Genomic DNA, 23,582 nt, shown 5'->3' with positions numbered 1-23,582 from the left:
CGTGCCTCGCTTTGCACAGCACATGCCCGGGCAGCGTGTGGGGCTCCAGGTTGCGGTTGTTACTTCATGCGGGGGGCTGAGGGGTGTTGTCCGCACACTGTTCCTACATGACCTTTGGCATCCGCTGCACAGCCCCCCACCCAGCCTAACGGTCTCTAATACCTCCCAGCCCCACTGAGGGAGACCAGGGCTGACCCCAGGGCTGGGCGGGACGGGGGGAGGCTCATGGTAACTGCTGCATGGGAGGCAGGGCTGATCGAAAGAGGCAGAGAAGGGTGGGTGAGGGGCTGGGTGCTTGGTGAGCTAAGGCTGGGCAGGGTTTTGGGGAGCCAGACATAATCAGCCTTATCTTCCCTGTGTGAGTACCCCGGCAGCCGCTGACCGCCCCACCATAAAACAGATGGGAGACATCGGGGAGGGAAATGGGCCAACCCAGGTCACACAGCGTCAAGGTAGCAGAGACAGTGAGAGGCACCTTGCTGCCAGCCTGAGCCCTGCTGCTCCGTGAGAGAGGGCAGCCAGCCCTGGCATCATCCCAGAGGGCAGCATCTCTCCTCAGCAATCACACACATGCAGCCCGGTTGTTTTAAAGGGGGGTTTATTCCAGCCGCTGCCATCCAGGGAATGCCCCGGATCCAGCACCGCAGGCTCGTGGGGAGGGGCGTACGGCAGGGACCTCATGCTGGCTGCCGGCACTCCTGGCCTCCTGACCGTCACGGCGTCATCAGCTCTACCACGTGGGTGGGTGGAATCAGTAGCTCCTGGTTCACCTGCGCCGGGACAAGCCGAGGCCACGGTGAGGGTGACGGTGCTCTCGGGGGCACACCACACCCACTGGCTTGGAAGAGGCCCCGGGGCCCTCACTCTGGGCGGGGACGAGGTGCCACTACGCTCTGCCCGCTGGCGTTACACTCCGGTTCCGAGCCGCGATGGGGAGAAGAGCTACGCTGTTCCCTGGCCGGGTCCAGGCTGACTCTAGTACTGGGGCTCCCCACTCCCATGGGAGGTCACTCTGCCGCTCAGCGGGGCTCAGGAACAGTGAGTGTCCTCTGCTCATTCCCCCCTTTCCTCTCCGGGTACAGCGAGTGCTGTGTCTGGGAAGGCGCCGGATTCCCAGCCCTGAATACTCACGTCCTGGAACAATATGGGACGTACTGCATGTCCCCCCCAGCCCCCCAACCTGCTGTCAGCTGGGAGACGGGGGGGGTGGGGGGAGGGGGACGGGACGACGACACACAGACGGACGGACGGATGGACGGACGGACATGTACACCGGGGACCTAGGACCCTTTGCCCATCTCAGTCCAAACACTGCAGGGTTGGTTTCTCTCTCCTCCTGCTCTGCTCATCTGTCCCAATGGCGTCCTCTCTCTGCACGCACACCATCACTTCACCCCCCTGAAGAGGTCTCTACTGGGTCCACCCCACTACCCAACCCTCTGCTGGCCTTCAGAGCCCCTCCTGGCCCTATGCCCATCCCCCTGGCATCTCTCCACCCCTCCACTTGCCCCCCCGGGTGGCAGAGGATGCATGGGTAGGCCCTGGCTGCAGCCCCAAGGACCAGCCTGTTCCACCTCCCACAGCTCAGAAATCACCTCTTCTGCTTGCCTGCAGCCTGTGAGGTGTCAGCCGGGCCGGTTACACCCTGCATCACCTCCCCTCATCCTTGCTCACTGCCACGGGGCCATGGGGGCAGCTGCCATGCAGAGCGTCTGGCAGTCTTAGCAAGAAGCATTCACGTAGCGCTCCGACGGCCAGCGAGTGCAGCTGCCCAGAGGCCCTGGGCCCAGCGAGGTACCAGCTCCCACTCACCTTGGAGGTGAGGTACTGATGCAGCAGCATGTGCAGCTCCGTGTTCTGCTGCTGGAGCTCATCAAGATCGGTGAGCAGCTTCGACCGCTGGCTCAGAACGGAGCTTCACAAAGAGGAAGGGAAATGGGTCAAACCTCCCGACGGCAAAGCCTCCTCCCCGTGGGTCTGAGGGCTTGGCTTTTAACAGGCCCTTTGTATTTCACACGTATAGCTGTGGCCCCGCTTTTCTCAAGAGCAGGGGATGAGCGATGCCCCAGCCTGGCTAAATTGATTGTGTTGCCCACAAATGGCCCCTGGCGTTTCAGTTAGATCCCGTGTTCCTCCCAGCTCGCCTTCCGCGGCCACACAGGAGCGACTGAGTGCACCCCGGAGAACGCCACTGACATAGCACGGTCCCTCCTGGCTGCAGGGGGCCCGGGGGCTGGGAAGCTCAGCTGGGGGGAGCGTTCGGTGTGCTCAAGCGGCTGATGCTGTGAATGTCACTGGTGGAAAACCTCCGTTAAGAGGTTAAGCTGAAGAGTCATGCTCTGGTCACTTACAGGGCACTCAAGGATGGGCAAGAGCCAAACATGAATCAACCAGATACAAGAAACTGATCTTCTACTATCCCACCACCAGGGGTCACCCTACCTCCAGCCACGACCCAGCAAGGGGTCTCTCAGGCCAGGAACCAGCGCTTCCCCACTGGGAGCTGGACTCCCCTGGAGTTCATTAATGGCCAGGTAACCCTTTGTACAGGCACTGTCTGCAGGTTCCCCCAGGCTGAGCCCTCAGGGCACGTGAAGACAAGCCCCCCACGTGTGCACTGGCAGCTGGGGGCAGGGGGCAAGCAGCCCAGAGGAGTGTCCCAGCAAGCCGCTGGGCTCTGTCGCACGTCTAATGACAAGCCCCGTCAGCACTGCCAGGCCTGGTGCTTTCACACCCAAGGGTGGGATGGCTGGGGGCCCCTGGCTGGGGCACTTACTAGTATTTCTCCAATGCCGCCTCCAGCGCATCCCAAACCTTCAGCTTTGACTCTGGGATGACGTGAGCCAGGGCCTCCCAATACTCAGAGTCCTTGGAGTTGTCCCGTTCCTCCATCACCTTCTTCACCTGCGGCCGCTTGTCCCTAAGGGACAGAGAGAGGAGCCCTGGGCTCACGGCACTGCTCGGTCCACCCTTCCGGTCACCCAGCCAGGTCTGAAAGGAGGGGCCATGGCTTGGGGCAGCGCTGGCATTAGCCTCACAGCTCCCTGCTGCCAGCGACTGGCTCCTCTCCACCACAACTGTTCATTCACGTCTGCCTGCCCCTCCCTGCCCCACCATGTTCACCCCACCCAATCCAACCTGCTCCCCACTGCACAGCTGTCCCAGGCAGAATGAACCCCACTCACTGTGGGGAACCTGCCCTGCCCCACCTCGTCAACGTCTCCTACAGAAACCAGTTGTGCCCGGGGGAGACGGCGGGGACCTTTCCACTGCTGGGCAGATCAGCCCAGCCTCCGTAGCCCAGCACACCCGCCCAGTGCATTCGCAGCCAATCCCCAGCCCAGATGCGCCTCCCGCTCTCCCCAGCCTCAGTCCCGCGGTTCCCGTGCCTTGCCCCTCCTCCAGCTCACACGCTCGGATCACAGGGCTACTCCTGCAGCCCGTTCTCTCGTACTCTTCGTACTCGCAACCAGCCTACGAGGCCCAGCCCCTCACCCCATTCCCAGCTAACGAGCTCTGCTCACCTCGACTTCTGGAAGTCCCGGACAAATGCTTTGAGGGCCTTGAGGACGTCATCGTGATGGAAGAGCAAAGAGGACAGTGACGCTGCCGAGCTCTGATGGGCCGTGCCTTCCTCCTTCAGGGCAGCGGATCCCCCGTCGTCCTTCGCTGCATCCACAGGGAAGTCTTCAGGGCCCTCCTCCACTGCCCACTCCTTACTCTGCACGGCAGCCACACGCACCGGGAGTGAACTCCAGCCACACAAGGCTCCAACTACAGCTAACCCGGTAATGCTCCTCCCAGCCCACAGCACCTCTACCCTAACCTGCAAACCCGGGAGGCTTCCAGCTATCCGGAGCCCTGGTTTAGTGTCTATGACTGACATCTGTATTCACTGGGCACAAAGCACAGGGGCATGGGGGCCAAATTCAGCACTGGTGGAAACTTAGACTTCACCCATTTCAATGGTGTCATGGCTGCAGCCTCTGGACCACGCTGGTTCTCTTGGTAAGAGCGACACCAACTCCCTCCCCCCCCGCGGGGCTTTACAAGCCCCATCTCCTCCCGGGGCTGCTGGGTCTCATCCCGCGATGCCCACGTTTATCAAACCTGGCTGGAGACGACCTGCTGGGCTTTGAACTTCAAGAAGAAATCCACCAGCGTATACACATCGTCTTCATTGTCAATTTCGAGGGCCTGGAGAAAGGCAGAGAAACAGCAGATCGGGTGGCAGCTGGGACTCCGAGATGTTGCTCTGGTCCCTTCCCGCTTCCTTTAGAGGAGCAGTCCATGGGCCTGAGCTAAATTCACAGCCCTTCCCTTCCCTTCCCAATGCGAAGGGGGCTGGCGCGGGACCAGCAGGAGAGCTCAGCTGGGGCAAGTGAAAGACCAGGTTCAGGTCAAGCTCTTGGTCTCTCTCAGTGGGATGTCAGACGCTGGGAGCCCTGCAGCAGTACATGCTTCCCCAGGGAAAGAGGGTAAGTCACACGGCTCCAAACCCATCCCTCTTCCCAAAGAAGGGGAGAGGAGCCCAGCTCTCTTCGGGCAAAAGGGTGGTGGCCACAAAGGACCTCAAGAGGGTAGGCCCCGGTGGGAAGGGGATGTGAGACATGGAGTCTTAGTGGCAGCGGCAGGGATATCTGCAGGGGGGATGGAGGGCTCTATTGGGAATGTCACAGGACAGGGTGGGAGCCGGAAGGCCCAGGAGTGTGTTGGGGTTGGGGGATCAGTGGGAGTGAGCGCCAGGGGAGTGGGAGCTGACGGCACGAGGGGTGGCAAAGGAAGGAACTGGCTTCAGCCACATCCCATCTCTCTTACTCCTTCTGCCTTGCAATCCCCCTTGGGAAGGGAGCCTCCCGCCCCCACCTTCCCCAGCTAAACTCCCGGAACAGAGCACACGAGATCACCCCGCTGAGTCCTACGGGAAGTCACATGTGCATGGACCATGCCCCTCCGCCCTTCCCCCCCTTGCAGGTGACAAGCTTCTAAAGGCAGCGTCTCAGCAGGTCCGCCCTTGTGGAGCTGCATCATCCACCAGCAGCTCTCAGCCCGCGGGCACTGGGGCTGGTTCTGGGATGTGTTCCTGCAGTGCCCCTAACCTATGTGCTTTGTGCAAGACGCCCCACTAACCGCAAAGATTGAGTCCAGCCTCATCAGGGAGCGCTCGTGCCTCTCCAGGGGCTGCAGGAGTCCCAGCAGCTTGCTCTCTATCAGGAAGCCCTTGGAAGGAAATCACAAGATGCTGAGTTCGCAGGAGCGAGTGTTTCAATTCACACTAGGATCCCAGAGCTGCTAACTCACCCAACAGGCAGAACCAGCCACAAAACAGTTACTCTGTGCTAACCTCCACGCTCAAATAACGGGGACTCAAGTGATCTGGAGGGATTGGACCATTTCTCATCTGGGTCTAGAATGCAGCACAGCTCCCAGCTCAGAACCTCCTGCCCTGGGCTTACTAAGAGAGGTTTTTAAATAACTTTTGCAATGGTGATTTGAATCCCACTGCACACACCCTAACTTGCTGCAGACTGGGGTGTGGAAAAGCCCAATCTCACGGTGGGTTAGAGTTCATACAACAGCAGGACAAGTGTGGGGCACTGGGCCTGATTACCTCAGAAATCACGTCCCCCGTGCACTTGGAAATCGCTTTCTAGTGTGTCTGATGGGCGTCAGCTGGGACAGGATGTAAGAGAATGCCAAACTGAATTACACTGTTCAGCCAAAAAGAAAAGGAGTACTTGTGGCACGTTAGAGACTAACCAATTTATTTGAGCATGAGCTTTCGTGAGCTACAGCCCACTTCAACGGATGCACAAGTACTCCTTTTCTTTTTGCGAATACAGACTAACACGGCTGTTACTCTAAAACTGTTCAGCCAGTAGGTGGCACCAGGTATAACCCTCTTCACCCGAGCTGGTGACAGCCACAGCGGGCAGTGTATTCACACACACTTAGGGGAAAACATCCCGTGTATCCCTCTGGGGAGGAAGCTCTAAGCAGGCCATGTCTGGCAGGTGACAGCTGTGACACCCCATCCAGCAGCAGTTTGATGTGGAAGGTATCACCGACTCAGAGGTATGCGGACCCCTTGCTTTGCAGCTTAGTGCCGCCAGTAACGAATGGCCCGAGTCGTCTCCAGCAGGGCTCACGCTGAGTTGCTGTTGACAACTGGCAGAGCTGAGGGCGTCGGGCTGCAGGGCTGTGTTTACCCTGGCAGGGGGTCTCATGGGGCTCGTGCCATGGCGGGACAGCTGTCTGACCCTGCCGATCCATAGGACACTCCCTGGAAGGACGTTTTTAGATCCCTACAAGCTCTTGCGAATGCAGCTTAGCCAATTACTATTTCGGTGGATCCCATATTGTGCCAGCCCCATTCTACCCCCTCCCCCGAGGTGTGGCAGGCAGGTGGCACCAAACACATACCAGCATCTCCTCTCACACACACATTCTGCAGCAAGAGATGCTGCACGGGCAGGTGGCAGATCAGACCGGGAAAGCCTCGCATGGGGCTAGGAGACATTGGCAACACAACAGCACTCACACTCCTGTCTGTTCCCCACGTGAACGCCCGGCGGAATGGGTCTGAGTCGCCCTGAAGGGTGACCCCTCCACTGAGACAGCTGGATGATTAGGAGCATTAAAGTGGTACCCAGAGGGTCAGGGACTCACTGTGCCAGGTGCTGCTGTAGAAAGCACGGGGACCTGGCCCTGGCTCAGATGATGTTTGAACCCATTGGAAGCCAGAGTGCGGGGTCAGGAAAAGAAGACAATCCTCAGATCCAAGGAGCTGTTCTGCGAAGGAGCGGCCCGGCTAAGGGCCAACATCCTCTGCAGCACAGAGCCCTCTGCAGTCGGAGCTGGCCAGGACGGCCCAACTCACCGACTCGTCGCACAGGAGCTCCAGGATGTGTTTGACAGACTTCACCAAGACGTGCCGGGGAGGTTTAACTTCCTCTCCAGCCTCTGCCGCCTCTTGTCTTCCTTCCTCCGCAGCCGCCTCCTCCTCTTCTTGCTGGCTGCTTTCTGAAGCACAAGGGGAGAGGGAAGCTCAGAAGACCCATCGCCTGCTGCACTCCTCACCTGGTACAGGTTACCACCCCCAGGGAATCAGCACAGGAATCTAGTCAGAGGGCTGTGAAAGGGGAGATGCTTGGAGGCCACCTTGTGTGGTTACCACTTCAGCAGCTGATGCAAACCTTGGCAAGCAGCAGGTGCATCTGATGTTGCACTGGCCTCTAGGAGCTGGAGACAATGAGGAGCAGGTGGGTATGGGGTGGTTGGGAGCAGAGGAGTTTCCATTTTAAAACTGGATTTGCAGAGAACGTGCAGGGCTGGCTGTGACACCACCCCAGCCTCGGCCAGCGGGCAGAGGTGCATGTCATTAGAAAGAGATCTGGTCTGACAGTCCCAGGGGTTTTACAATGACAACAGGTCCCTTTGCTTTCCCGCCACACCCCGGAGAGGCAAAGCAGAGCAGGGCACTGAGATTTGGGAGCTAGGGGGTTTATCCCTGCCTAGTAAGGACTCACTGAGCCCTCCTGGAAAGTCGCTGAACCCCTTTGGGCCTCAGCCTCCTCCTCCTCCGAGATGGGGTGCAGGGAGGTGTCAGCAGTGAGATCATGGGAAGGGCTTTGAGATCCTCGGGGAATTACAGCCGCCATGTGTCCCACCTGTTAATGCCATCACCTCCTGGGCCAGCTTGCTGGCAGATTTGATTGCCTTGCGGTGCACGATGGGGCCCACGTTGTCCAGGAACCAGTAGTCAGGCTCCACCCAGGGGAGCCCCAGCTGCTGGGTGTGAATGACGCGATCAGCCTCGAGAGCTTTCCACATCAGCCCTTTGGCTTCCTCCTCGTTCATCAGCCAGATCTCCAGGAACTTCTGGGCATCAACGACGGCAAAGTGTCTGCCGAGAGGGGGAAGGCCCCTGCCTGTGAGTCAGGCTTGTGCCATGCTGCATTCCATGCTCTGGAGCAATGGGGTGCCTCTGTGGGTCAGAAGCCCCCGACAGTGCTCGGTCACAGGCTTCGGAGAGTAACCTCTCTCCCCACAGCTGCCCGGTGAGGGCCAAAATGGGGCCTGCAGCTGCCTTTAACTTTAAGACAGTGGAGCAGATCCCAGAGACTACTGGCCCCCCAGCAATCCTCCACTTTGAGCCAAGCAGCAAGGGGAGGGTGGCTGCTATCTGCTCTCTTTGGACTAACTGATGAGGCCCTGGGGGTCCCGCCAAGCTGCCCTCCAGTGCCCAAGTGAATTCGCCCTGCTCAAAGAGAGGCTGCGTCTCTGGGACACACCATACCTCATCGTTCTCTGCAGATCCTTGTACTGCTCCACTATGCGCTTGTAATCGGCCGTCAGGTTCTGGTTCTCCTCCTGGAATTGCTTTATCTGTTTGGCCAGTTTTATTCTCAAGTTATTGAGCACATCATGCAGCCTGAGGAGGAGAGCAGGCTGTTAACAACAATAAATTACTTCTGAGGGCATTCTGTGCCAAAAAATTAAAAATTCTGTGCCAAAAAGATTAAAATTCTGTGCACAATATTTTAAAATCCTGCAAAATTCTGCAAATTTTGTTTGTCAAATAAATGTGGGGGCTCCAGCATGACACTGGGGAGCACAGGCCACAGGCTGCACAGAGGCGGGAGATCACTGTGCAGCTCCCCCCCGCATCCCGGAACACAGGCTCAGCAGTGAGGCTGCACCCAACTGTGACACAGCGCAAGGACCGCGTCTGCCCAGAAACACCCCAGAGCCCTGCCCCTCTGTGCCAGGTGTGGGCAGGCAGGCTCAGCAAGGCAAGATCCAAGTCTGGAGGGGTGTAGCGTAGGGGGATCCAGGTGTGGGTTGAGAGGGTTCTCTGTGGGGCAATCTTGGCGTGAGCATCTTAGTGGGGGATCCAGGTGCAGGGCGGGATCTGGATGCACAGGGGCCATTGGGGGTTCTGGGTGCAATGGTAATGAGACTCTGCAGGGGGGTCCAGGTGAAGATGGGTGGGGCTCAGCAGGGGGGGTCTGGGTATGGGGGAGGATAGAGCTTGGCAGGGGGGTCTGGGTGTGGAGGGGCTCAGTGGAGGTCTAGATACTGGGGGAGTGGGGCTCAGTGGGGTGGGGATCCAGGTGCATCTGGTTGGGGCTCGGTGGGGTGGGGATCCAGGTGTGGCTGGCTCATCGGGGTGTTCCAGGTGCAGGGGGAGTGGGGCTCATCAGGTGGGGGGTTCTGAGTGCAGGGGGGTGAGGCTCAGTGGGAGGATCTGGGTATGAAGGGGTCTGGATGCACGAGAGTTGGGCGGATGGGATAGCAGCTCCCTGTACAGGGATCCCTCCCACTGCAGCTGAGGAGTGATGGGTGCAGGAAATGTGGGGGGAGGGGAGTTTGCAGAGTTTCCTGCAGCCGGGGGAGAAATCTGGGGGTGCGTCTGACCCAGCCCCGGATGTCGTGCAGGGGAAGAGGAAGTCCCATCCTCCCCAGCCCAGTCAGGACTAGCAGCTGAGTCCGGCGCAGGGTAGGAGCCACCAGCCGGGTCTTCCCCATTCCCGCCCTCTGCCCCAAGTGATTTACCTCTCTGCCGGCTACCCTGGCACCCGAAACATACTACTTGGGAAGGTTGTATGACCGCTCTTGTGGCTTCCCTTTGCTTCCCCGTCAGAAAGTCATTTTTCTGTGGGGAAGCAAAGAAATCTGCAGGGGACATAAATTATGTACCTGTGCAGAATTCCCCCAGGAGTAAATAAATCCATACACACATCCAGAGCCGGACATACAAGGGCAAGGATGTCCTAGCACCTGAACGTGGGCCACTCCTCACCCCCGTCCAGCCCAGTGGCTGCAGCACCCCTGGAGTGGGAAGGACTCTGTTCACAGAGCCCCTGTGCAAAGCTGGATTATATTCAGCCTTTGTGGGGGAAGGGAGAGGGCTGTGGCCTGCAGTGAGAACATGGACAGTGACCCAGAGAGAGCTGAGTATGGCTGCAGGCGTTGCCTCAACCCCACACGAACTGGGCTGATCCTTTACCGGTTGAGTTTCCTTTTCTGCTGGGATTTTATGATGGTGTTTTCCTCATCCCGTTTCTTTAGCACCTGGAAGTTGTATTCCAGCTTCTCCTGGTTCAGCTGGTAAATGGCTTTCATTTGCTGCAGCTGCTGCTCCAGGATCTGTGATTCCAAACAAAATAAAAAGCCATCCTCTGTTGTATCCAAGGGAAGGTTTGCAAGTACAGAGCCCCTCCCTGCCATCCCATGGCTGGCCCTGGGGCTCTCAAAAGAGGGGGCCTAGAACGGACTCCCCAGGCTCTAGCAGACAGTGCAGAAGTCTTACAATGAAGCTCCTTCTCTAAAGGACGAGCCCTGTACGAAGCCCTTCTTGATAGAAAGGGGCTACAAACATTCACTATACTGACATGCTATAGAACCCCTAATTTAGCCTGTCACCCACCGACTCAGTGCCATGGAGAAAGAGTGCATCACCTTCCTCACCCCCATGCCAACCCCTCAGGCAGCAGCATGGACAGGCGTGCCCCAGGCCCTGTAGGTCCTGTTCCATCAGCTGGCAAGGAGAGTCACAGGCTCCGAACTCCCTGCCAGCAGCCCCCAGCCAAGCAATGTCAGCGCGAGTGTTAAGGGGCCCTCAGCTGTCATGGCAGCACACGGGAAGAGGCAGCATCTACTGTCTGAGCTAAAGCCGCACAATCCAGGTGCAGGTGTGAGAATCTCTCTGCCTCCCTCCTGTTGGACACATTGTTATTCAAGCACTTGAAGACGCATCGGTAGGAAGAGGGTTATTTTACGTCTCAGTCACAAGGTCTGCAATACGAATGGTGATTACTTAGGAAGACAGAAATTGCTGTGCTGGGCAGACCAGGGATCCAGCTAGTTCAGTCTCTCGGCTGAGTGGCCAGTACCAGTGGCTTCACAGGAAGCCACAATCACGGATAATTCTGGAATAATCTATCCAGAGGGAAGTGCCTTCCTGAGCCTAGTCAGATAAAAGGTAACATGCATGAAAGTTTCTATCCTTGTAACAAGCAGGCAGTGTTTGCCTGAAACCCCCACCCTATTAGCAGGTGCTGATCGCAAGTAAGCACTGCTAACTCACTAATACGTTTGGCTCATTACTCCATCTGGATATCAGAGAGCTGGAAGTGACTGTCTGAGAGGATCTAGGGGGCAGGTTGAGCAATCATGAGGGAGGAATCCTAGGAGTAGCCCAGCTTGGGGGGGACGGTTGCTACTGTTAACTTTTGTACCCTGAAGCCAAGCCCCAGAAAGGCTGAGAGTGTTTGATTCTGCTGCCCTTCTCTCCCGTCTCAGTACAAGCTGTGCGGTTTGCAGAAATGTAGCCATTTAGCTTAGACCTCCTAAAAAGCCATTTAGCTTAGACCTTCCCCATGACAGCCACAGAGCTGTCGCTGTGTTCTCCTTGTCGCTCTATGCACTCAGTGGGGTCCTGCGTCTCTGCTCCCCCGGGGCCCTGCTCTCCACACCTGTACATCGTTCTCCAGCTGGATTTTGATGGTAGCGTATTCCTCGGCATCCTTCACCTGCAGCTGATTCAGCTGCTTCTCGTACTCCTCCACGGTCTGCATGCGGGTGATCAAGTTCTCCAGCTGAGGGCAGAAGGAGACCAGAGGAGAGTCAAACGACCGCAGAGAATCGCCACGGTTCTGATTGGCTGCTCAGCCTTCCTGATCCCAGCTGCCCTGGCAAGTCCAAAGCAAGGAGGGATATGGATCATTCCCAGGCAGCAGCCTAGTGGGGACAATGTTCCCTGGGCTATCAACGAACCAGGCAGGAGTGTCACTCCCTGTGCCCAACTCCGGATAGTCTTTACTTCAGACACCAACACTAGGTCTTTACCTTACACACCATGCATACGGGGTGTAATGTGGGTGTGACTGGAATAGGCGGTACAGGGCCAGCCACCTGCTCTAGTCCCTGAATGCCCGCTCACCCGGTATGTGCTGTTAGCCAGGCTAACTGGATACCCATTCCATCCCTTTCCTTTCAGGCCTCTGAAGTGACGCCGGCTGTTCCTGCTCCACTGTGATTCTTTACCAGGCACATCACAGCCACCAAGAAGCCCCAGTGCAGCAAGGAGTTCGTGTACAAAACTGGGACCAGAGCTTAGCTGGTGTGAATTTGCACAGCTCCGCTGAAGTCTGTGGGAGCTCAGCAAATCTACACCAGCTGAGGATGTGGCCTAACAGTCAATCAAACAAAAAATGAGTGAAAAAAAGACCAACCATATATGGGATCCCCCTTCTGCTCATTCATTTTTAGTCTGCCCATCACCGAGGTATCTCGCTGCCTCTGCACAGGCTCCAAGGTGGCTCTCCCAACTTCCTGGCCTCCATAGTAAGAGCAAAGCAACCAGGCCTGGCTGAAGGGGCAGAAGTGACTGGGGGCAGGGCAGAAGGAAGTGGGAATCCTGTGTGTACTAGCACAACGTAGTCCAGTACTCCTCCTCACACTCAGGTATATTTCATCCTACCTCAGCGTTGGGGGTTGGACGAGATGCCCTCTTGATCTCCCTTCCAGCCCTACCTTTCTGAGATTATAGAATCACAGAGTCATAGCAACGTAGGGCTGGAAAGGACCTCGAGAGGTCGTCTAGTCCAGCCCCCTGTGCTGAGGCAGGACCAAGTGAACCTAGACGATCCCCCACAGGGGTTTGTCCAACCTGTTCTTACAAACCTCCAGTCATGGGGATTCCACAACCTCCCTGGGAAGCCTATTTCAGAGCTTAGCTACGCAGAGAGTTAGAGTGTTTTCCTAATAACTAACATGAATCTCCTTCTGCAGATAAAGCCCGTCACTTCTTGTCCTTCCTTCAGTGGCCATGGAGAACAATCGATCCCCATCCTCTTTATAACAGCCCTGAACAGATTTGAGGACTTATCAGGTCCCCCCTCCAAAACAGGCTTCTTTTCTTAAGACTAAACAGGCCCACTTTTATTAACCTTTCCCTTCAGGGCAGGTTTTCGAAACCTTCGATCAGTTTTGTCTCTCTTCTCTGGACTCTCCAGTTTGCCCACATCTTTCCTAACGTATGGCGCCCAGTGGACACAGTGATCCAGCTGAGGTCTCACCAGCGCTGAGCAGAGCAGGACAATTGCCTCCCGTGTCTTTTTCAAGGTACAGAGCAATAAGGACAAGGAGTGCAGGGCAGCCTGATCCTGCATTGCTGGGCTGCCGAGTTACGCCTGCCCTGTAGCAAGCATGAACCCTACAAGAGGGGGGCAGAGTGAAGCATTCATTACCCTGCCAAGGACTGGGCTTCGGCCCACCTGCTCTCTGCCCACACCTGGCCCCTTCTGACCCCAGGCTCTTCAATGTCAAGAGCGAGCACAGGGACTGAGACGTGCTACTGCTCAGTGCCTAGGAGCAGCTGCTGGCCCAGGAGCCTTCCTTCGCAGATCACAATTCCCCCTGGGGCCCTTACCTCCTGTGCGTTGTGGGCCTGCATGGCTTGCTCCCATTTCTTCTTATTGCTGCTCAGCAGCTCTCGCCGCTCCAGCTCGAAAGCTTTCTGACAAGGAGACAGTGCAGTGAGCGGGTTGCCGTGCACAGCGCAAGGCCCACTCCCTGCTTGCTGCCAGCTCTGCCACGCTGGACGAGCCTTGTTTACCGGGCCAAGCTCTGGGAGCAATGGCAAGAGGCTTCCGTGACAGAAGCCAGCTCCCGATCGCCGCCAGGTGCCACCCAGACACAGCATCCTCTCCCTGTGCCCGAGGTCACACCAGGGATCAGTGGCAGGGCTGGAAAGAGAACCAGTCCTCGGGACTCTCAGTGCGCTGCTCTAACCATGAGACAACGGGCACTCCCTATTGCCCCGACAGCAACCCAGACCCAGCAGCTGCCAGGTATAAAGGCTGGCGTTACTGGGTCTGGCGTTAAGCGGGCTGTTGGCTCTCTCAGTTTGTAGGAAGATGTCTTTGAACAGTTTAGCGTGGGTGCAAGGATGAAATCTAGTTCACGCAACAAGCCACTACATTAAACTGAAAGAAACGCTCTAGCTCAACCAAAACTTATGGGCCATTGGGTGAAACTCTCTGGCCTGCATTCTACAGGAGGTTGGACTAGATAATCAGAATGGTCCCTTCTGGCCTTAAACATCTGGGAATGAACAGCCATCAACCGAAGCGACTTTCAGTCTCTACTGACCTGGGCTGCACTGGATCCCCAGTAACTTAGAGAGGAAAAGACCCCATAATCACATAACCTGGACCTGCAGCGCTCAGTTCATCTCCATTTTTATTTCTACCTGGCAAAGTGAGAGCTCTGGTCCACATAAACATCTGACTGCAGCCCACAACCCAGCGTTGCTGAAATGCCAGTGTAATAAGCAAAAGACCCCTCTGCTGGAGATAATTCCATTAAGGAGAACTCCCTGGTGGATTTATTGTGGGGATAATTCACTGCTTGCTCCCATCCTGCTATGAAGCCATTTGCTACCTCAATCTGCGTGAGTTCCCGACGGTAAGTTTTCATTAGGTTTCTGATCTGCTCCTCCATTCTCTCCACCAGCAGGTTAATGTCGTCTGACTGCTTCTTGAGATCCTTCACATAATGGTCATCTTTGCTTTTCAGCTCCTGCAGGAGAAGAGCAGACACTGAACTGATAAATGCTGCTCTACAGAGGTTCATCACAAGCCAGAGAACCTAATAATCAATACCCTGCATCTGCCCCTTCAGACGTTATGGAAGGTGACTAGGGAAGAGAACTGAGGAACAGAACAGTGGTTAGGAGAGAGAAGAGATGATGGGAAGATCTACTACACTTGCTAGCAAGGAGGAGGAAGCCCCAATGCTTGAGCTATTTAACCCTTGTCTGGACTAAAGGGGGCAGGACTAGAAAGCCCCAAAAGTAAACTATAGGAACAATCATGCATTGGCAGGGAGATTACTCCTGGGGGAATTCTGTGCCAAAAACAACAATTCTGCAACAAAAAATTTAAAATTCTGCACACAATCTTTTTAAGTTCTGCAAAATTCTACATATTTTATTTGTCAAAATAACACAATATAATCAAACCAGTTTCAATTATTTTTGGTCACTTATTCCAAAGTACTTGTCAGCAAGTACGTCCGTAACAATATAGACAATGAAAAGGACTCAGTAAATGTTTTTTGACAAATAGATTCCTTACTAGGCATATAAATACAGAGCTCTGAGTAATAATTCATTTAAGCTACAATCCAGAACCATATTTCCCACACCCCTCAGCAGCAGCACAAAGGCTTGGGGGAGTCAGGGGTAACGGAGGAGCTGAGGGAAAGGGAAGTAAATTGCTCGGAAGGAGCCTGGGTGTGAACTTGGAGGGTTGTTGGGTATGGGTGGGAAAAGTATGGAACAGGATTTTTTGGGTCCTGGTCTGTTACTGCCAGGACATGAGTGAATGCTGAGTCTGTATATGGGTTTGTCATTGTAGGGTAGCACAGTGCCCTGGAAAAACAGACAGCCAGTTCTGGGTCACTTACTCTCGGACAGTGTCCCTCTAATATTAACATGCTCCAACAAGACCCTTTGTGCCCCACAGCTGTGTACGTACACACACACACACACACACACACACACGCTCTGGCAATCTACCTGCTGCAGTTCACTGATGAGCTTGTTCTTCTCTTCGATGAGCAGAGCACACTGTTGCTGCTGCTGGTTGAGCACGTCCCACAGGTCCTGCGGGATGGTCTTCTCTTTGGCTGAGCCCCATTTTGAGGTGATCTCTTCAAACTTGTCCTGATTAGTCTTGGATTCATTCTCCAGTTTCTCGAGCCTGCAGACAGCAGCCAGCACAAGGCAGATAACAGAACTGGGGCTGGTGGAGGGTTTGGCAGCTGCCCTTGGCCCATCCACACTGAGATTTCCAGCCATGTTAGTGTCTTCATGGACGACCAGCTTTAGGGACTAAATCAGTTTTAAACCAAAGGGTAGACAAGATCTTAGTGGGGCAACAAGGTTTTCTGTAGCCCTAACGATAGGCTCCATCTTCTGACCTGAAAAGACTCCATGCACTAAGAGAGATGACTCCGCAGCCAGTATGTAGAGGACACTACAAACATGGCTGCAGGACTGGTCTCTGTATCAGAGCCCTGGGAATACACTGGATTCAAAGGGAGCACATTACACAAGCAAAAATTGATCAGAACAAACTGGCTGTGGAAACGCTCGTCTGGCAAGCTGGGTCTGTCAGGAGGCCAGCATCGCAGACACCCCGCACCATTACCACTGCTGACAGTGGGCTTGGCCCAGGAAGCGTAGCTCCAGCAGCAGTCACCAATCCAGTAAGGTTAGCATTAGCAGAAGGTGCTGGATCTGCAGCACTAGGGACCCAAGACCTCCATTCATCCATGGAGCAGGTACAGTACACACAGCAGCAGCACGTGCTTCCCTCACACACATGCCCTGCCAGTGGGCCATCACCAGGGACTGAGGGGAATTGCTTTTCCTAATGAGACTTCCAGCAAGGCTGCCAGCCGAGAGATGGACACAGGTCACCTAAGAACTAGCCCAGAACAAAACCATTGCACACAGTCCTCTCCGAAAGTGACCCACAAGTGAAAGGCTCACAATTTCATAGCAGTCCCCTTGCTCTCTGGTCCCACTATGTTCCTGTGGAGTGCCATGAAAATGACTGGGGGCTCTTAAGAGGCATGGGTCCATTCAGCAACGCTGGACTTGTTTGCTCATGACAACTGGTAAGTCCGACAGCAGGGAGATGGGGCTGAACACCCAGGCTTCTCTACTGCAATCCCAAAGAGGAGAGGCCAGTCCTGGCTCCTCTAAACCAGGGGTGGTGGCTAAATGAGAACCTGCAGGCCACAGAGTTCTCACAAGGAATCACCATCACCTTCTGTGCCCGAGTGCGGGCTGGGGAAGCTATACACACCAGCATGCAATGCTCCATCCAGATCCAACCAGGCAGGCCGCATTGCATGCAGGGACCTGCACCTTCTCCACGCCACCTCTGCATATTACAGAAGAGGGTGGCTGCAATTTGCTCGTTTATGTAAATTAATCGCAGTTCTCGCCTGCCAGTGAGGTGCCAAAGCAGCCCCCAGTTGATCGGCATGTGGGCGGCCCAAGCTGGTGCTTTCAGGGGATGCTTAGGGCCTAGCATGGGAGCAAAGATCTTCCTGCCAGTGACACAGCAGAGCTGGGGATCTCTTACCTCTGTCGCTTCAGTTCGTCTTCCTCAGCCCTCCTCTGGGTCTCCCTTGCATCTGCAGCCACCTGGATATTTGTCACTAGCTGTGTGCCGTCATTCAGCAGCTTGGCTAGCCTCTGTGAATGCAGCAAAATGACAGAGCAAAATGATAGGCAAAGGGGCCCAAACTCGTTACACTGGAGGACTACTTGGCTAGCATTTTTCAAGCCAGGGTGTCTAAAGTCTGGCTCCTACATTCATATTTAGGTACCTAAATACAAGTAGTCTGTGCACCTGCTGCTTCCACTGAAGAAGAAAAAAAGATTCACGTCCCCTGGTGACTGTGGGTCTTTGAGATGACTCCCAGCATGGACCCGCATGCCCCACCCTCCTTCCTCTCTAGGTCAGAGCCTTACAACAGATTCTCACTATACAGGAAAGAACCGGATGTGTCCGAGGCCTGCGTGTCACCCGCAGGGCAGCTCTACACAGGCCATCATCTCGAAGAATCATTGTGACCACCAGGAGGACGCATCCTTCACAGTGCGTCCTAGCTTCGCTGTGCCCTTAGTGTGATGAGAGGGCACCACACAACACGTGCTGTACTTGGAAGCTCAGTATACTGTGTGTTGGCCAGGCTTTAGCTGCGGAGCTGAAAATAGGAGGCTGTTTTCAGGAGCTCCTAAAGGTGAAGAGATAGAAGCAGCTGAGTGCTTAAGACGCAACAATTCTCATGAGCTTATGGTTGTAGATCTCCCTGACATATGGACATGTTTCTCAAACATTACATTAGTCCCCAGCTGAGCAGCCTGTGTGATCAGGCTATGTCAAAACACACAGATCCATTGGTTTACTCTGGGCCGTGACATCAAAGGCTAACCGAATAGGAGTCCAGAGCCAAATATGTGATTCAGACGCCCTAATCGACTTGCCTATGTTGACCTGTATCACCACAGTTTAGTTCTAACCTGTCTGCTTTCTTCTATCTGCTTGTGGCTCCTGCTCAGGTCTTCTGCCTCAGCCTTCTTCGCATCTGGATCTTCTCCGAGGGCCTCCCTGTGTGGGCACATGGGGAAGAGAAACTCTTTAGTAACATGCCATCTTCCGTAGCTTAAAGATCTCCATGGAGCCATAACACCTGGTTCTGTGATCCTGTAAGATCCCACAAGGGTGAGTCAGTGCAGTGCTCGGATGGAAGAGAGACCCAGATGCTCTCAGACTCTGACGGGAGATAGCTGGGTCTCCCCATCATGACCTGGGAGGTTAGCAAGGACGACAGGGTTACTGCCATGGTGGAACACATCAGTGCCCGGTGAGGAGGCTCCTGCCTAGTGAGCTCCAGTGGACTGCTCCGTGTTTGGGTCCAGATCTCATTTGCAAGACGGTTGGCAGTGATTTCAGAGGAGCACCGGCTCATCTGACCCCATGCAGAGAAGAAAGCTGGTCTTCGATTGGATCCGTCCCCTAATTCTAAGGCTGCTGCTCCCACAGCCCGCGTCACACGGACGCGAGCAATAATTTGGCTAGCGGATGACAAGAGCCCCAGGAGGGGGAAGAATCCGTCCCTGGGTTCCCAGGGATAGGCCGGCTCCACCACCCACGACCCACAGTTGGGCACCCAGGCTGCCCCCTTCCCACTCCTACTGACTTTCAGACAAGAAAAATTTGGGGGAACGGTTCGCGGTTACGTCCGAGCCCAGTTTGGGGGGGCGGTTTGGGGGGGCGGTTTGGCGTTTAGGGGGGCGGTTCGGGGTTCAGCTGGGTTGGGGGGGGTCAGGGCCAGTTCGGGGTTCAGCCCAGTTCAGGGTTTGGCCGGGTTCAGGAGGGGCGGTTTGCGGGGGGCTGGTTTGGAGTTGGGGGGCAGTTTGGGGTTCAGCCCGGTGGGGGGGGCTGGTTCAGGGTTCGGCCGGGTTCGGGGGGGCGGGTCGCGGTTCGGAGGGGGCTGGTTTGGAGTTGGGGGGCAGGGCTGGTTCGGGGTTCGGCCAGGTTCAGGGTTCGGGGGGGCTGGGCTGGTTCGGGGTTCGGCCCGGTTCGGGGGGCTGGTTTGGGGGGGCGGGAATAGTTCAGAGTTTGGCCCAGTTGGGGGGGCGGGCCCGGTTCGGGGTTCGGGGGGGCGGGGCCGGTTCGGGGGGCGGTTCGGGGTTCCGGGGGGGCTGGGCTGGTTCGGGGTTCGGCCCAGTTCGGGGGGCTGGTTGGGGGGGCGGGGCTAGTTCAGGGTTCGGCCCGGTTGGGGGGGCGGGCCCGGTTGGGGGGGCGGGCCCGGTTCGGGGGGGCGGGGCCGGTTCGGGGTTCGGCCCGGTTCGGGGGGGCGGGGCCGGTTCGGGGTTCGGCCCGGTTCGGGGGGGGGCCGGTTCGGGGTTCGGCCCGGTTCGGGGGGGGCGGGGCCGGTTCGGGGGTCCCAGCCCCCCGCTCTCACCGGCGCTTGGCCTCCAGCCGGGCCGCGATGCGGAGGCGCCGGGCCGCGATCCGCTCCTCCTGCTCCTCCGAGTTCAGCGACGGGAGCCGCGCCCGCGCCTGCCCCGGCCCCTCCGGCTCCCCCTCGGCCAGCGCCGCCCGGCTCATGGCGGCCCCGGGCCAGGCCGCAGCGTCGCTAAGCAACGCGGCGCGCGGCCTCGGGGGCGGAGCGCGAGCTCGGGAGTGTGCGCTCGGGCCCCGCCCCCTGCACTCCCGCGCGCGCCCGGCCCCGCCCCAGCCCCGCCCCCTGCACTCCCCCGCGCGCGCCCGGCCCCGCCCCAGCCCCGCCCCCTGCAACCTCGCGCGCTGCCCCCAGCCTCCTTGCAGCTGCCTGGATCCCGGTTCCGTGGCCTGCCCCGTGCACCCTGCAAATCCCCCTCGGCCTCGCTGCAGCTCCAGGGGCCTGGCTGGTTGCACCTCCCCAGCCCCCGCTGCAGCACCCGGCCCTTCCCTCTACCCCTGCTCTGGACACCCAGCTTCCCTGCGTCTCCCTGCACCTGCCCTCGGGGTCCAGGGTTCATGCCAGGCTACTTGCCCAGCCCCAGGCTCCTTGCACCTAGCCTGCCCCCGCTGCAGCTCCCGGCCCTTCCCTCTACCCCTGCTCTGGACACCCAGCCTCCCTGCGTCTCCCTGCACCTGCCCTCGGGGTCCGGGGTCCATGCCAGGCTACCTGCCCAGCCCCAGGCTCCTCGCACCTAGCCTGCCCCCGCTGCAGCTCCCGGCCCTTCCCTCTGCCCCTGCTCTGGACACCCAGCCTCCCTGCGTCTCCCTGCACCTGCCCTCGGGGTCCAGGGTCCATGCCAGGCTACCTGCCCAGCCCCAGGCTCCTTGCACCTAGCCTGCCCCCGCTGCAGCTCCCGGCCCTTCCCTCTACCCCTGCTCTGGACACCCAGCCTCCCTGCATCTCCCTGCACCTGCCCTCAGGGTCTGGGGTCCATGCCAGGCTACCTGCCCAGCCCCAGGCTCCTTGCACCTAGCCTGCCCCCGCTGCAGCTCCTGGCCCTTCTCTCTACCCCTGCTCTGGACACCCAGCCTCCCTGCGTCTCCCTGCACCTGCCCTCAGGGTCTGGGGTCCATGCCAGGCTACCTGCCCAGCCCCAGGCTCCTTGCACCTAGCCTGCCCCCGCTGCAGCTCCCGGCCCTTCCCTGTACCCCTGCTCTGGACACCCAGCCTCCCTGCGTCTCCCTGCACCTGCCCTCGGGGTCCGGGGTCCATGCCAGGCTATCTGCCCAGCCCCAGGCTCCTTGCACCTAGCCTGCCCCCGCTGCAGCTCCCGGCCCTTCCCTCTACCCCTGCTTTGGCCTAGGGGTCCAGAGTCCACGTCGTTGCCCTGCCCAGCGCCCACCCAGCATCGCTGCTCAGAATCAGCCCCTCTCCCACCTACTTCGAGCTTGATCATTTTTTCTGGTGTCTACTGGGACCACCTGCTCATGTCAAATCTATCCAGAAGCCTGGTAGTGTGTCCTTACACTGGCCCCAAGACGGTTTGTAGTGAGGTTCCGGCTGTATTCAGAGGCCCCACGCAAGGGTCAGGTCTGTTCTCTCCAGCAGGCTCCAACCCCTTCCTTCTGGCCTCCCCAGAACCTGACTTGGGCCAGTGGCCCAATCAAGTCCCAGTTAATTCCAGCCCTCACCCCTGATTCTTTCCTCCCCACCCACAGTCCCTGCTCCCTCCTCCCCACACCAGCCAGCTCCTCCCTCACTCTTCCCCCAGCAGCCCTCCATCCTCCCATCTGACATCTCCCTGCTCCTCAATGCACCCCTTCTCTCGACCTCACCTGCAACATCCCACTCTTTCTTCAGGATCCCAACTCTCTACGGCAGTGGTCTCCAAAGTTTTTGGATCGTGCACCCTCACGGTATTGCCGAAGAAAGGAGAGGGGAAGACTTACCGCAGGCATGCCGCTGAAGGAAGAAGGAGGGAAGACCTGCTGCAGGCCTGCAGAGCTGCCACCGAAGAAACAAAACGGCTTGAGTGCCGTCCGTGCACCCCCTGGGATCCTCTGGCGCACCCCACTTTGGAGACCACTGCTCTAAGGCACCGTGTGCCAGCCATGGCCAGTGTGCATGCGTGTGCAAAATGAAGCGGCGCAGTGGGAGCAGAGAGAGCTGCATGGCTCCCGCTCCCTCTTCACTTCCTGCCCCTACAAACGGGCTGGGGTCCATGGCAAAGGGCGCTTGGCCTCCAGCCAGGCTGCGATGCAGAGGCTCCGGGCCGTGATCCGCTCCTCCTGCTCCTCAGAGTTCCTGGACAGGCCCTTCGGCAGCCCTTCCGTCTGCGAGTCCAGCAGGAGGGGGAGTCACGGATTCCAAAGCGCCAGGGAACTCATCCATGCTGCCCTTAGTAACGCTGCACCCTGGTGAGCTGGCACTCAGGTTCCTCTCTGCCCCGCTCGGGGGAACTGAGCGCACGTGAGCGTAGAACAGCAGCCGGCTGGACAGCACCTGAGTGCCGCAGCACAAGCCTTCCATGGCACAGCCAAGGCGCCAGGGAGTCTGTGGCGCGCCTTAGTGGAGTCGGCAAGGCAGCGGCTCACTCTAAACCGAATCGTGCATGCCCAAGGCATCTACTCGGGAACCCTCTGCCGCGCCCCACTCCTGTCTGGTGGTTGCAGCACCATAAGCCCCAGCTGCCTGGCCCTGTGACTCAACTGCAAACTTCCCCTACCCAACAACTCATACGAACAGCCACACGGGGTCAAAGGTCCATCTAGCCCAGGGTCCGGTCTTCCCACAGCGGCCAGTGCCAGTTGCCCCGAGGGAATGAACAGAACAGGGAATCATCCAGTGATCCATCTCCTGTTCCCCATTCCCAGCTCCTGGCACACAGAGGCTAGGGACACCATCCCTGCCCAGCCTGGCTGATAACCACTGATGGACCTATCCTCCATGAACTTATCTAGTTCTTTTTTGAACCCTGCTATAGTCTTGGCCTTCACAACATCCTCTGGCAAGGAGTTCCACAGGTTGACTTTACGTTGTGTGAAAAAATACTTCCCTTTGCTTGTTTTAAACCTGCTGCCTGTTTATTTCATTTGGTGACCCCTAGTTAATGTGTTATGAACAGGAGTAAACAACACTTCTCTATCTACTTTCTCTATAACAGTCATGATTTTATAGACCTCTATCATATCCCCTTTTAGTCTCTTTTCAAAATTGAGAAGTCCCAGTCTTATTAATCTCTCCTCATACGGCAGCTGTTCCATACCCCTAATCATTTTTGTTGCCCTTTCTGTACCTTTTCCAATTCCAAAGTATCTTTTTTGAGATGGGGTGACCACATCAGCACACAGTATTCAAGATATGGGCGTCCCATGGATTTATATAGAGGCAACATAGTATTTTCTGTCTTATTATCTCTCCCTTTCTTAATGATGCCCAACATACTGTTCGCTTTTTGACGGCCGCTGCACATTGAGTGGATGTTTTCAGAGAACTATCCACAGTGACTCCTAGATCTCTTTCTTGAGTGGTAACAGCTAATTTAGACCCCATCATTTTATATATATAGCTGGGATTATGTTTTCCAATGTGCATTCCGCATTTATCAACACTGAATTTCATCTGCCATTTTTTAGAGTAGCAGCCGTGTTAGTCTGTATCCGCAAAAAGAAAAGGAGGACTTGTGGCACCTTAGAGACTAACAAATTTATTTGAGCATAAGCTTTCGTGAGCTACAGCTCACTTCATCGGATGCCATTTTATCCTTTTGTAGCTCTTCACGGTCTGCCTGGGACTTAACTATATGAGTAGTTTTGTATCATCTGCAAATTTTGCCACCTCGCTGTTTACCCCTTTTTCCAGATCATTTATGAATATGTTGAATAGGACTGGTCCCAGCACAGACCCCTGGGGGACACCACTATTTACCTCTCTCCATTCTGAGAAATGACCATTTATTCCTACCCTTTGTTTCCTATCTTTTAACCAAAAAGAAAAGGAGTACTTGTGGCACCTTAGAGACTAACCAATTTATTTGAGCA

General features: G+C 56.8%; 1 protein-coding gene across 2 annotated transcripts; it reads right to left on the bottom strand.

Annotated features, from left to right (window-relative positions):
* Positions 1-581: 581 nt before the first annotated feature.
* Positions 582-19,721, bottom strand: DRC1 (dynein regulatory complex subunit 1). Of its 2 annotated transcripts, XM_037893747.2 has the most exons (17): positions 19,561-19,721; positions 18,113-18,200; positions 17,169-17,281; positions 15,590-15,773; positions 14,452-14,589; positions 13,439-13,525; positions 11,481-11,603; positions 10,013-10,152; positions 8,300-8,434; positions 7,671-7,906; positions 6,881-7,023; positions 5,131-5,220; positions 4,111-4,197; positions 3,525-3,721; positions 2,777-2,920; positions 1,813-1,915; positions 582-770 (listed from the first exon to the last, which is right to left on the bottom strand). In XM_037893747.2, exons 1-17 carry the CDS (start codon positions 19,704-19,706, stop codon positions 714-716), a joined length of 2,211 nt encoding a protein of 736 aa, XP_037749675.1. In that variant the 5' UTR covers positions 19,707-19,721; the 3' UTR covers positions 582-713. The 2 variants fall into 2 exon arrangements, with proteins under 2 accessions (XP_037749675.1, XP_037749676.1); XM_037893748.2 differs by lacking the exon at positions 13,439-13,525.
* Between the last annotated feature and the right edge of the window lie 3,861 nt (positions 19,722-23,582).

The sequence above is a fragment of the Chelonia mydas genome, chromosome 3, assembly GCF_015237465.2.
Source record: "Chelonia mydas isolate rCheMyd1 chromosome 3, rCheMyd1.pri.v2, whole genome shotgun sequence".
NCBI classification, from domain to species: domain Eukaryota; kingdom Metazoa; phylum Chordata; order Testudines; family Cheloniidae; genus Chelonia; species Chelonia mydas.
Note: the sequence above shows the minus strand (reverse complement) of the source record. Positions and strands in the feature narration are given on the sequence as shown.

Coding starts and splice junctions, on each gene's coding strand:
- DRC1 (XM_037893747.2), bottom strand. CDS start 19,706: ATGAGCCGGGCGGCGCTGGCCGAGGGGGAGCCGGAGGGGCCGGGGCAG. Junction 2,921..3,524: donor CGGGACTTCCAGAAGTCGAG/GTGAGCAGAGCT, acceptor TCTGTCCCTTAG/GGACAAGCGGCCGCAGGTGA. Junction 771..1,812: donor ATCAGTACCTCACCTCCAAG/GTGAGTGGGAGC, acceptor GTCCCGGCGCAG/GTGAACCAGGAGCTACTGAT.